General features: G+C 52.8%; 1 protein-coding gene across 1 annotated transcript in view; it reads right to left on the bottom strand.

Moving 5' to 3' along the window:
- The window catches only part of scrib (scribble planar cell polarity protein), a 322,951-nt gene that overhangs the window by 202,985 nt on the left and 106,540 nt on the right, over positions 1-13,426 (bottom strand). Inside the window, exons 12-13 of the mRNA XM_078230184.1 lie at positions 12,817-12,933; positions 4,256-4,450 (exon numbers count right to left, since the gene is read on the bottom strand). Coding sequence (XP_078086310.1) covers positions 4,256-4,450; positions 12,817-12,933 — 312 coding nt within the window. The remainder of the gene's footprint in view (positions 1-4,255; positions 4,451-12,816; positions 12,934-13,426) is intronic.

Below are 13,426 nucleotides of genomic sequence, written 5' to 3'. Positions count from 1 at the left end.
CTCCCTCAGCACTGACCCTCTGACAGTGCGGCACTCCCTCAGTACTGCCCCTCTGACAGTGCAGCACTCCCTCTGTGCTGACCCTCTGACAGTGCGGCACTCCCTCAGTACTGACCCTCTGACAGTGCGGCACTCCCTCAGTACTGACCCTCTGACAGTGCGGCACTCCCTCAGTACTAACCCTCTGACAATGCGGCACTCCCTCAGTACTGACCCTCTGACAGTGCAGCACTCCCTCAGCACTGACCCTCTGACAGTGCAGCACTCCCTCAGCACTGACCCTCTGACAGTGCAGCACTCCCTCAGTGCTGATCCTCTGACAGTGCGGCACTCCCTCAGCACTGACCCTCTGACAGTGCGGCACTCCCTCAGTACTGACACTCTGACAGTGCAGCACTCCCTCAGCACAGGCCCTCTGACAGTGTGGCACTCCCTCAGTGCTGACCCTCTGACAGTGCAGCACTCCCTCAGTACAGACCCTCTGACAGTGCAGCACTCCCTCAGCACTGACCCTCTGACAGTGCGGCACTCCCTCAGTACTGACCCTCTGACAGTGCGGCACTCCCTCAGTACTGACCCTCTGACAGTGCAGCACTCCCTCAGTACTGACCCTCTGACAGTGCAGCACTCCCTCAGCACTGACCCTCTGACAGTGCGGCACTCCCTCAGTACTGACCCTCTGACAGTGCGGCACTCCCTCAGTACTGACCCTCTGACAGTGCGGCACTCCCTCAGTACTGACCCTCTGACAGTGCGGCACTCCCTCAGTACTGACCCTCTGACAGTGCGGCACTCCCTCAGTACTGACCCTCTGACAGTGCGGCACTCCCTCAGTACTGACCCTCTGACAGTGCAGCACTCCCTCAGCACTGACCCTCTGACAGTGCGGCACTCCCTCAGTACTGACCCTCTGACAGTGCGACACTCCCTCAGCACTGACCCTCTGACAGTGCAGCACTCCCTCAGCACTGACCCTCTGACAGTGCGGCACTCCCTCAGTACTGACCCTCTGACAGTGCAGCACTCCCTCAGCACTGGCCCTCTGACAGTGCGGCACTCCCTCAGTACTGACCCTCTGACAGTGCAGCACTCCCTCAGCACTGGCCCTCTGACAGTGCGGCACTCCCTCAGCGCTGATCCTCTGACAGTGCGGCACTTCCTCAGCGCTGACCCTCTGACAGTGCAACACTCCCTCTGTACTGACCCTCTGACAGTGTGGCACTCCCTCAGTACTGACCCTCTGACAGTGCGGCACTCCCTCTGTACTGACCCTCTGACAGTGCAGCACTCCCTCAGCACTGACCCTCTGACAGTGCAGCACTCCCTCTGTACTGACCCTCTGACAGTGCAGCACTCCCTCTGTACTGACCCTCTGACAGTGCAGCGCTCCCTCAGTACTGACCCTCTGACAGTGCAGCACTCCCTCTGTACTGACCCTCTGACAGTGCGGCACTCCCTCTGTACTGACCCTCTGACAGTGCAGTACTCCCTCTGTACTGACCCTCTGACAGTGCAGCGCTCCCTCAGTACTGACCCTCTGACAGTGCAGCACTCCCTCTGTACTGACCCTCTGACAGTGCAGCACTCCCTCTGTACTGACCCTGTGACAGTGCAGCACTCCCTCTGTACTGACCCTCTGACAGTGCGGCACTCCCTCAGTACTGACTCTCTGACAGTGCGGCACTCCCTCAGTACTGACCCTCTGACAGTGCGGCACTCCCTCAGTACTGACCCTCTGACAGTGCGGCACTCCCTCTGTGCTCAGGCTGTCACCCTTTGATGTCAAATCCTGGGCTCAAGTCAGGCAGTACAAATTGTTCAAAAACAATCAGAAGGGGAAGAGTTTGGTGTATCAGCCAGAAATTGAAATTGAGGCAATACAAACGGGCAAACAAAAATGTAAATGATTGAAATCAGGAGAGAGGGCTTGTTTTCCTTGGAGCAGAGGAGACTGAGGAGGGGAACACAGGAACAGGAGAAGGCCATTCAGCCCCTCAGGCGAGATCCGCCAGTCAATAAGATCATGGCTGATCTGTGGCTGAACTCCATGTACCTGCCCTCGGCCCACACCCCTTGATACCCCTGCTCAATGCAAATTGGCTATCTCAGAGTTAAAGCTAACAATGGAACCAGCATTCACCGCCGTTTGGGGAAGAGTTCCAAACCTACCCCACTCTCTGAGTGTAGAAGTGTTTCGAACATCTCTCCTGAATGGCCTGGCCCTAGTTTTTAGGCATGATGTGGAGATGCCGGCGTTGGACTGGGGTGAACACAGTAAGAGTTGTTAAAACTCTTACCTAGTTTTTAGGTCATGGCCCCTGGTTCCAGTGCCTTCAACCAGTGGAAACTGTTTATCCTTATCCACCCTGTGCTTCCCTGTAAATATTTTGGAGACTTCTATCAGATCACCCCTCAATTTGAGAGAATAAAGGCCTAATTAGTCTAGTCTCTCCTCTTAGTTTAACCCCTGAAGTCCAGGTATCATTCTTAGAAACCTGTGTTGAACTCCCTCCAGGGCCAAAACATCCTTCCTAAGGTGTGTGGTGCCCTTACTAGCTAAGTGACCTCTAACTAGCGGTTTGTGCAACCGCAGCATAACATCTGCATCCCGATACTCCAGCCCTGTAGATACGTAGGCCAGCATTCTGTTGGCCTTCTTGACTATTTTCTGCACCTGTTCATTGTTTTTTTAGGAGCTATGCACCTCAATCCACACCTCCCCCGCCCCTACAATCTCATTGGACAAGTTGTTAATGAATATTGTAAATAATTGAGGCCCCAAGACAGATCCCTGCGGGATACCATTAGTCACATCTCCAATTTGAGTTCTTACCCATTACTATAACACTCTGTCCCCTGTTATTCAACCATTTTCCCCGCCAGCAATCTGTCTTCAATTCCATGGGCTTCCACCTGAGCTAACAGACTCTTGTGCAGGACTTTATCAAAAGCCTTCTGGAAGTCCATATAAACGACATCCATCTTCTTGAAATCAAACAACTTTTTGGCCTCAACTAGATTATTACTTGAATGGGTGTAAATTGAGAGAGGTGGATATTCAGCGGGACCTGGGTGTCCTTGTGCATCAGTCGCTGAAGGTAAGCATGCAGGTACAGCAGGCAGTAAAGAAGGCAAATGGTATGTTGGCCTTCACAGCGAGAGGATTTGAGTACAGGGATAGGGATGTTTTGCTGCAATTGTATAGGGTGTTGGTGAGGCCACACCTGGAATATTGTGTGCAGTTTTGGTGTCCTTATCTGAGGAAGGATGTCCTTGCTATAGAGGGAGTGCAGTGAAGGTTCACCAGGCTGATTCCTGGGATGGCAGGTCTGTCATATGAGGAGAGACTAAGTCGGTTCGGATTGAATTCACAGGAGTTTAGAAGAGCAAGATGGAATCTCAAAGAAACTTATAAAATTCTGACACAATTAGACAGGGTAGATTCAGAAAGAATGTTCCCGATGCTGGGGGAGTCCAGAAGTAGGGGCCATGGTTTGAGAATAAGAGGTAAATCTTTTAGAACTGAGGTGAGGAGAAATTTCTTCACCCAGAGGGTGGTGAATGTGTGGAATTCACTCCCACAGAAAGTAGTTGAGGCCAAAACTTTGTCTGATTTGAAGAAATTAGATATAGCGCTTGGGGCTAAAGGGATCGAGGGATATGGGGAGAAGGGGGATCAGGATATTGAATTTGATGATCAGCCATGATCAAAATGAATGGCGGAGCAGGCTCGAAGGGCCGAATGGCCTCCTCCTGCTTCTAGTTTCTATGATTAGAAGTCGTAAAATATCACATCAGAAGCACAGTCAATTTCTTCACTGTGTCTGGAATAGTTTTCTGCAATAATATATCCTAAAACCAACAAAGGGAATATCATTTTAAATTTAGTGATGAACCAGATTTAGTTAACAGCCTTGCGGTGTGAACCTTTATTCAGAAGACTGGTATTCTGTTTGAGATTGATGTCCTGTTTGAAGGGCAGAAACATGAAGCAGCTGTGAAGCTTCTAGACTTGGGTAAGGCGAATGTCAATGGGATGAGGCAGTGAAGCCTGAAAAGCTCTTAATGGGTAAGAGCTGCCCACTGTATGGGCAACATTCATCATCCCAATTACTCCCAATGGGAAAACCAACACATTCTCCAACACTCTGATAAACAGCGACTCTTTGAGTTTCTGTTCAATGCTCTCTCACACAGGGATACACAACGCCCACATTGAGTGAACTGGATCCAGCCTCGGACTCGGATTCTTTACCTCCATGGCTATGGCTGAAGCTGCCCTTGGGTCGAAGCCATCACAGACCAGAATTGTTAATGTGTCTCCAATCCCTCGCAGGATGCGCACTGCTTCCGTGTGTGTCATTCCCAGCAGGCTATGGTTGTTGACTTCCAGGATTCTCAGGCCCACATACAATCTGCCATCCCTCGCTGCTGCTCCACTGGAACTCACCTAAGGGCAAACAGAAATTCTTATCACCAGTACTCGGATCCTGAGCTGTACACCACAACAGGGGCTGTGTTCACATTCCCCCACAGGTAAATCACTGGGGTTCATCCCAAAATCAGTCTTCAACGGGGACGCCAGCAGGTCAAGTCCAAAACAAACAGGGTTCTTGGATTTCTGATCAGGATTCTTTGGTATGGAAACAAAAATAGAACAGTTATAACTCCCCAAACATTTATTGCTCAAACCCTGGAACGTGCCAGTTGTGTGTGTGGGGTCCTTGTTGAAGCATAGAATCATTACAGTGCAGGAGGCGGCCATTTGGCCCATCGTGTCTGCACCGGCTCTCCAAAAGAGCATCATGACGCAGTGCCATTCCCCTGCCTTTCCCCTGTCCCCCTGCCTTTTCCCCATACCTGCCTTTTCCCCGTCCCCCTGCCTTTTCCCCGTCCCCCTGCCTTTTCCCCATCCCCCTGCCTCTTCCCCGTCCCCCTGCCTTTTCCCCCATCCCCCTGCCTTTTCCCCGTCCCCCTGCCTCTTCCCCGTCCCTTTGCCTTTTCCCTATACCCCTGCCTTTTCCCCCGTCCCTCTGCCTTTTCCCCGTCCCCCTGCCTTTTCCCCCGTCCCCCTGCCTTTTCCCCCGTCCCCCTGCTTTTTCTCCCGTCCCCCTACCTTTCCCCCGTCCCCCTGCCTTTTCCCCCGTCCCCCTGCCTTTTCCCTCGTCCCCCCGCCTTTTCCCCCGTCCCCCCGCCTTTTCCCCCGTCCCCCTGCCTTTTCCCCCGTCCCCTGCCTTTTACCCCGCCCCCTTGCCTTTTCCCCCGTCCCCCTGCCTTTTCCCCATCCCCCTGCCTTTTCCCCCGTCCCCCTGCCTTTTCCCCGTCCCCCTGCCTTTTCCCCCGTCCCCCTGCCTTTTCCCCCGTCCCCCTGCCTTTTCCCCCGTCCCCCTGCCTTTTCCCCCGTCCCACTGCCTTTTCCCCCGTCCCCCTGCCTTTTCCCCCGTCCCACTGCCTTTTCCCTGTCCCCCTGCCTTTTCCCCCGTCCCCCTGCCTTTTCCCCCGTCCCCCTGCCTTTTCCCCCGTCCCCCTGCTTTTTCTCCTGTCCCCCTACCTTTCCCCCGTCCCCGTGCCTTTTCCCCCGTCCCCCTGCACATTGTTTCTATTGAAATAATAATCCAGTGCCCTCGTGAATGCCTCGATTGAAGCTGCTTCCAGCAACTTCCAGACAGAGCATTCCAGACCCCAACCACTCGCTGGGTGAAAATGTTTTTTATCAAATCACTTTCAATCTGTGCCCCTCATTCTCCATCCTTTTCCGAGCAGGAACAGTTTCTCCCGATCGACTCTGTCCAAACCCCTCATGATTTTGAACATCTCTATCAAATCTCCTCTCAGCCTTCTCTCCAAGGAGAACATAAGAACATAAGAACCAGGAGCAGGAGTGGGCCATCTGGCCCCTCGAGCCTGCTCCGCCATTCAATAAGATCATGGCTGATCTTTTTGTGGACTCAGCTCCACTTACCCGCCCACTCACCATAACCCTTAATTCCTTTACTGTTCAAAAATTTATCTATCCTTGCCTTAAAAACATTCGATGAGGTAGCCTCAACTGCTTCACTGGGCAGGGAATTCCACAGATTCACAACCCTTTGTGTGAAGAAGTTCCTCCTCAACTCAGTCCTAAATCTGCTTCCCCTTATTTTGAGGCCATGCCCCCTAGTTCTAGTTTCACCCGCCAGTGGAAACAACTTCCCTGCTTCTATCTTATCTATTCCCTTCATAATCTTATATGTTTCTATCAGATCTCCCCTCATTTTTCTGAATTCCAATGAGTATAGCCATAGTCTACTCAGTCTCTCCTCATAAGCCAACCCTCTCAACTCCGGAATCAACCTAGTGAATCTCCTCTGTACCCCCTCCAGTGCCAGTATATCCTTCCCAAGTAAGAACAGTCCCAACCTCTCCAATCTATCCTCATAGCTGGAGTTTCTCATCCCTGGAACCAATCTTGTAAACCTCTTCTGCTTTCACTCCAATGCATTCACATCCTTCCAAGAGAGGCACCCAGAACTGTCCAGCTGAGGTCTAACTAGTGTCTTGTTTAAATTCAGCATAACCTCCTTGCTCGTGTAGTCTGTGTCCCTATTAATAAATCCCAGAACAATATCAGCTTTATTAACTTCGTAGGGTGGTGAAAAAGGCACATGGGACACTTGCCTTTATCAATCGGGGTACAGATTACAAAAGCAGGGAAGTCATGATGGAGTTGTATAGAACTTTGGTGAGGCCACAGCTGGAGCACTGTGTGCAGTTCTGGTCACCACATTATACGAAGGATGTGATTGCACTGGAGGGGGTGCAGAGGAGATTCACCAGGATGCTGCCTGGGACGGAGCGCTTCAGTTATAAAGAGAGGTTGGATAGGCTTGGGTTGTTTTCTCTGGAGCAGAGACTGTCATGGGAACAGAAACTGTCAGAGAAAGGAACTAATGAAAAGTGAAACTTTTTCAAGGAACAAATACTGGGTGTCCTTGATAGGTATGTCCCTGTCAGGCAGGGAGGAAATGTCCGAGTGAGGGAACCATGGTTCACAAAAGAGGTGGAATGTCTTGTGAAAAGGAAGAGGGAAGCTTATGTAGGGATGAGGAAACAAGGTTCAGATGGCTCGACTGAGGGTTACAAGTTAGCAAGGAATGAGCTGAAAAAGGGGCTTAGGAGAGCTAGGAGGGGACACGAGAAGTCCTTGGCGGGTCGGATCAAGGAAAACCCCAAGGCCTTTTACTCTTATGCGAGGAATAAAAGAATGACCAGGGTGAGGTTAGGGTGAGTCAAGGACAGTAGTGGGAACTTGTGTATGGAGTCAGTAGAGATAGGCGAGGTGATGAATGAATACTTTTCTTCAGTGTTCACCAAAGAGAGGGGCCATGTTTTTGAGGAAGAGAAGGTGTTACAGGCTAATAGGCTGGAGGAAATAGATGTTCGGAGGGAGGATGTCCTGGCAGTTTTGAATAAACTGAAGGTCGATAAGTCCCCTGGGCTTGATGAAATGTATCCTAGGATTCTTTGGGAGGCAAGGGATGAGATTGCAGAGCCTTTGGCTTTGATCTTTGGGTCCTCGCTGTCCACGGGGATGGTGCCAGAGGACTGGAGAATGGCGAATGTTGTTCCTCTGTTTAAGAAAGGGAACAGAAATGACCCTGGTAATTATAGACCGGTTAGTCTTACTTCAGTGGTTGGTAAATTGATGGAAAAGGTCCTTCGAGATGGGATTTACGACCATTTAGAAAGATGCGGATTAATCCGGGATAATCAGCACAGATTCGTGAAGGGCAAGTCGTGCCTCTCAAATTTGATTGAATTTTTTGAGGAGGTAACTAAGTGTGTTGATGAAGGTAGGGCAGTTGATGTCATATACATGGATTTTAGTAAGGCCTTTGATAAGGTCCCCCACGGTCGGCTTGTGATGAAAGTGAGGAGGTGTGGGATAGAGGGAAAGTTGGCCGATTGGATAGGTAACTGGCTGTCTGATCGAAGACAGAGGGTGGTGGTCGATGGAAAATTTTCGGATTGGAGGCAGATTGCTAGCGGAGTGCCACAGGGATCAGTGCTTGGTCCTCTGCTCTTTGTGATTTTTATTAATGACTTGGAGGAGGGGGCTGAAGGGTGGATCAGTAAATTTGCTGATGACACCAAGATTGGTGGAGTAGTGGGTGAGGTGGGGGGCTGTTGTAGGCTGCAAAGAGACGTAGATAGGATGCAAAGCTGGGCTGAAAAATGGCAAATGGAGTTTAACCTTGATAAATGTGAGGTGATTCATTTTGGTAGGACAAATTTAAATGTGGATTACAGGGTGAAAGGTAGGGTTCTGAAGACTGTGGAGGAATAGAGAGATCTTGGGGTTCATATCCACAGATCTCTAAAGGTTGCCACTCAAGTGGATAGAGCTGTGAAGAAGGCCTATAGTGTGTTAGCTTTTATTGTAAGAAGTTTAACAACACCAGGTTAAAGTCCAACAGGTTTATTTGGTAGCAAAAGCCACACAAGCTTTCGGAGCTCTAAGCCCCTTCTTCAGGTGAGTGGGAATTCTGTTCACAAACAGAGCAAATAAAGACACAAACTCAATTTACATGAATAATGGTTGGAATGCGAATACTTACAACTAATCAAGTCTTTAAGAAACAAAACAATGTGAGTGGAGAGAGCATCAAGACAGGCTAAAAAGATGTGTATTGTCTCCAGACAAGACAGCCAGTGAAACTCTGTGGGGGTTACAAATAGCGTGCCATGAACCCAATATCCTGGTTGAGGCCGTCCTCGTGTGTGCGGAACTTGGCTATCAGCTTTGCGACACACGACGACGCAGAGTCGCTGAGCAGAGACTGATAGCCAAGTTCCGCACACACGAGGACGGCCTCAACCGGGATATTGGGTTCATGGCACACTATTTGTAACCCCCACAGAGTTTCACTGGCTGTCTTGTCTGGAGACAATACACATCTTTTTAGCCTGTCTTGATGCTCTCTCCACTCACATTGTTTTGTTTCTTAAAGACTTGATTAGTTGTAAGTATTCGCATTCCAACCATTATTCATGTAAATTGAGTCTGTGTCTTTATTTGCTCTGTTTGTGAACAGAATTCCCACTCACCTGAAGAAGGGGCTTGCAGCTCCGAAAGCTTGTGTGGCTTTTGCTACCAAATAAACCTGTTGGACTTTAACCTGGTGTTGTTAAACTTCTTACTGTGTTTACCCCAGTCCACCGCCGGCATCTCCACATCTTAGCTTTTATTAACAGGGGGTTGGAGTTTAAGAGCCATGGGGTTATGCTGCAACTGTACAGGACCTTGGTGAGACCACATTTGGAATATTGTGTGCAGTTCTGGTCACCTCACTATAAGAAGGATGTGGAAGCGCTGGAAAGAGTGCAGAGGAGATTTACCAGGATGCTGCCTAGTTTGGAGGGTAGGTCTTATGAGGAAAGGTTGAGGGAGCTAGGGCAGTTCTCTCTGGAGCGGAGGAGGCTGAGGGGAGACTTAATAGAGGTTTATAAAATGATGAAGGGGATAGATAGAGTGAACGTTCAAAGACTATTTCCTCGGGTGGATGGAGCTATTACAAGGGGGCATAACTATAGGGTTCATGGTGGGAGATATAGGAAGGATATCAGAGGTAGGTTCTTTACGCAGAGAGTGGTTGGGGTGTGGAATGGACTGCCTGCAGTGATAGTGGAGTCAGACACTTTAGGAACATTTAAGCGGTTATTGGATAGGCACATGGAGCACACCAGGATGATAGGGTGCAGAGGAGATTTACAAGGATGTTGCCTGGATTGGGGGGCATGCCTTATGAGGATAGGTTGAGGGAGCTTGGTCTCTTCTCCCTGGAGAGACGAAGGATGAGAGGTGACCTGATAGAGGTTTACAAGATGTTGAGAGGTCTGGATAGGGTAGACTCTCAGAGGCTATTTCCAAGGGCTGAAATGGTTGCTACGAGAGGACACAGGTTTAAGGTGCTGGGGGGTAGGTACAGAGGAGATGTCAGGGGTAAGTTTTTCACTCAGAGGGTGGTGGGTGAGTGGAATCGGCTGTCGTCGGTGGTGGTGGAGGCAAACTCGTTGGGGTCTTTTAAGAGACTTCTGGATGAGTACATGGGATTTAATGGGATTGAGGGCTATAGGTAGGCCTAGAGGTGGGGATGTGATCGGCGCAACTTGTGGGCTGAAGGGCCTGTTTGTGCTGTGGCTTTCTATGTTCTATGTTCTATAGGGAGTGGGATAGCTTGATCTTGGTTTCAGATAAAGCTCGGCACAACATCGTGGGCCGAAGGGCCTGTTCTGTGCTGTACTGTTCTATGTTCTAGAAGACTGAGGGGTGACCTGATCGAGGTGTTCAAGATTATGAGGGACATGGACAGGGTGGATAAGGAGCAGCTGTTCCCCTTAGTTGAAGGGTCAGTCACAAGGGGGCACAGGTTCAAGTTGCGGGGCAGGAGGTTTAGGGGGGATGTGAGGAAAAACTCAGAGGGTGGTGAGGGTCTGGAATGCGCTGCCTGGGAGGGTGGTGGAGGCGGGATGCCTCACATCCTTTAAAAAGTACCGAGATGAGCACTTGGCGCATCGTAACATTCAGGGCTGTGGGCCAAGTGCTGGCAGATGGGATTTGGTGAGAGTTGAGGTGCTTTTCGTTTGTTGGTGCAGATTCGATGGGCTGAAGGGCTGCATTCGCACTGTGACTCTGAGCTCTCACCAAATAGACTAGCAATGCCAGATTCTCTGAGAAACTGAGAGGGTTCTCAGCACCCCTGTTCCTGTGTCTCTCTTCACAGTGAGTGAGCGATGGGGGGGTCACAGTGAGCGACGGGGGGGTCCCAGTGAGTGATGGGGGGGACACAGTGAGTGAGTGATGGGGGGGACACAGTGAGCGATGGGGGGGGTCACAGTGAGTGATGGGGGGGTCACAGTGAGCGAGCGACGGGGGGTCACAGTGAGTGATGGGGGGGTCACAGTGAGCGACGGGGGGGTCCCAGTGAGTGATGGGGGGGTCACAGTGAGTGAGTGATGGGGGGGTCACAGTGAGCGACGGGGGGGGTCACAGTGAGTGATGGGGGGGTCACAGTGAGCGACGGGGGGGTCACAGTGAGTGATGGGGGGGTCACAGTGAGCGAGCGACAGGGGGTCACAGTGAGTGATGGGGGGTCACAGTGAGTGAGTGATGGGGGGGTCACAGTGAGCGACGGGGGGGTCACAGTGAGTGAGCGATGGGGGGGGGAGACACAGTGAGTGAGCGATGGGGGGGTCACAGTGAGTGAGCGATGGGAGTGAGCGATGGGGGGGGGGGGGAACAGTGAGTGATGGGGGGGGGACACAGTGAGCGATGGGTGGTCACAGTGAGTGAGCGATGGGGGGGGACACAGTGAGCGATGGGGGGGGACACAGTGAGCGATGGGGGGGGACACAGTGAGCGATGGCGGGGGGGGGACACAGTGAGTGATGGGGGGGGGACACAGTGAGCGATGGGGGGGGGACACAGTGAGCGATGGGGGGGTCACAGTGAGCGATGGGGGGGGGACACAGTGAGCGATGGGGGGGTCACAGTGAGCGATGGCGGGGGGGGGGACACAGTGAGCGATGGCGGGGGGGGGACACAGTGAGCGACGGGGGGGGGGAACACAGTGAGCGATGGGGGGGTCACAGTGAGTGAGCGATGGGGGGGTCACAGTGAGTGATGGTGGGGGGGGTCACAGTGAGCGATGGGGGGGTCACAGTGAGCGATGGGGGGGGGACACAGTGAGTGATGGGGGGGGGACACAGTGAGTGATAGGGGGGGGACACAGTGAGCGATGGGGGGGTCACAGTGAGCGATGGGGGGGGGACACAGTGAGCGATGGGGGGGTCACAGTGAGCGATGGCGGGGGGGGACACAGTGAGCGATGGCGGGGGGGGACACAGTGAGCGATGGCGGGGGGGGACACAGTGAGCGATGGGGGGGGGGAACACAGTGAGCGATGGGGGGGTCACAGTGAGCGATGGGGGGAGACACAGTGAGCGATGGGGGGGACACAGTGAGCGATGGGGGGGGACACAGTGAGCGATGGGGGGGACAGTGAGCGATGGGGGGGGACACAGTGAGCGATGGGGGGGACACAGTGAGCGATGGGGGGGGGACACAGTGAGCGATGGGGGGGTCACAGTGAGCGATGGGGGGGGGACACAGTGAGCGATGGGGGGGGACACAGTGAGCGATGGGGGGGTCACAGTGAGCGATGAGGGGGTCACAGTGAGCGATGGGGGGGTCACAGTGAGCGATGGGGGGGGAGACACAGTGAGCGATGGGGGGGACACAGTGAGCGATGGGGGGGTCACAGTGAGCGATGGGGGGGGAGACACAGTGAGCGATGGGGGGGGAGACACAGTGAGCGATGGGGGGGAGGACACAGTGAGCGATGGGGGGGTCACAGTGAGCGATGGGGGGGTCACAGTGAGCGATGGGGGGGTCACAGTGAGCGATGGCGGGGGGGGGACACAGTGAGCGATGGGGGGGGGGGACACAGTGAGCGATGGGGGGGTCACAGTGAGCGATGGGGGGGACACAGTGAGCGATGGGGGGGACAGTGAGCGATGGGGGGGGGACACAGTGAGCGATGGGGGGGGACACAGTGAGCGATGGGGGGGACACAGTGAGCGATGGGGGGGTCACAGTGAGCGATGGGGGGGGGGACACAGTGAGCGATGGGGGGGGGACACAGTGAGCGATGGGGGGGTCACAGTGAGCGATGGGGGGGTCACAGTGAGCGATGGGGGGGGAGACACAGTTGCCTGGTCACACTGCCACAGTCGAAGCGATCTATCAGAGCCAGGCTGTGCTTTATGATTCAGTACCTTTGAAATAAAGATCCCTTCATCTGTGGAATCAAATGGATTTCCAGGATGGCCTTTCGCTCCCCCTCGAATGCTGATCCCCAGCTTCTCTCCAGGTAGCTTGTCGATCCGGACCTCCTGTTACACAGCGGCACAACCACAACAACAACATTAGAGGGCATTTAATGATCAGTCTCTCACTGCTTGAATAGAGACACACAAACCTCCCCTCTCCCAGTGTTTCCTCAGCCCAGCCCTGTCCTCCCCCTCCCCAATCCTGCTGTCTTCACCGACCCTCTCTGTACCCCAACCTTGTCCCACTCCTCTGTACCCCCCTCCCCACTTCTGTTCCCCACAGATACCAAAATCCACAGATCTTACAAAAGGATCCACTTGCTGCTGAAGAGCTGATTTTCACAGTAACTTCATCGCAGCGTGAATGTAAACCGAGTGGTGACTAATAAATAAACTTTACTGAAAGATTAGGAAGCTGCGCAATGAACAGAATACTTCCCGATAGCAACAGCCAACGTGTGGCTGGAGGGAACTCACTCATTCAGCCCATCAGGTCAACGTTACTGTTCAGCCTGACACTCAGCAACCCTGTGACCCGAGTCAACTGCAACAATGC

Source organism: Mustelus asterias, chromosome 2 (genome assembly GCF_964213995.1).
Source record: "Mustelus asterias chromosome 2, sMusAst1.hap1.1, whole genome shotgun sequence".
Lineage (NCBI taxonomy): Eukaryota > Metazoa > Chordata > Chondrichthyes > Carcharhiniformes > Triakidae > Mustelus > Mustelus asterias.
Note: the sequence above shows the minus strand (reverse complement) of the source record. Positions and strands in the feature narration are given on the sequence as shown.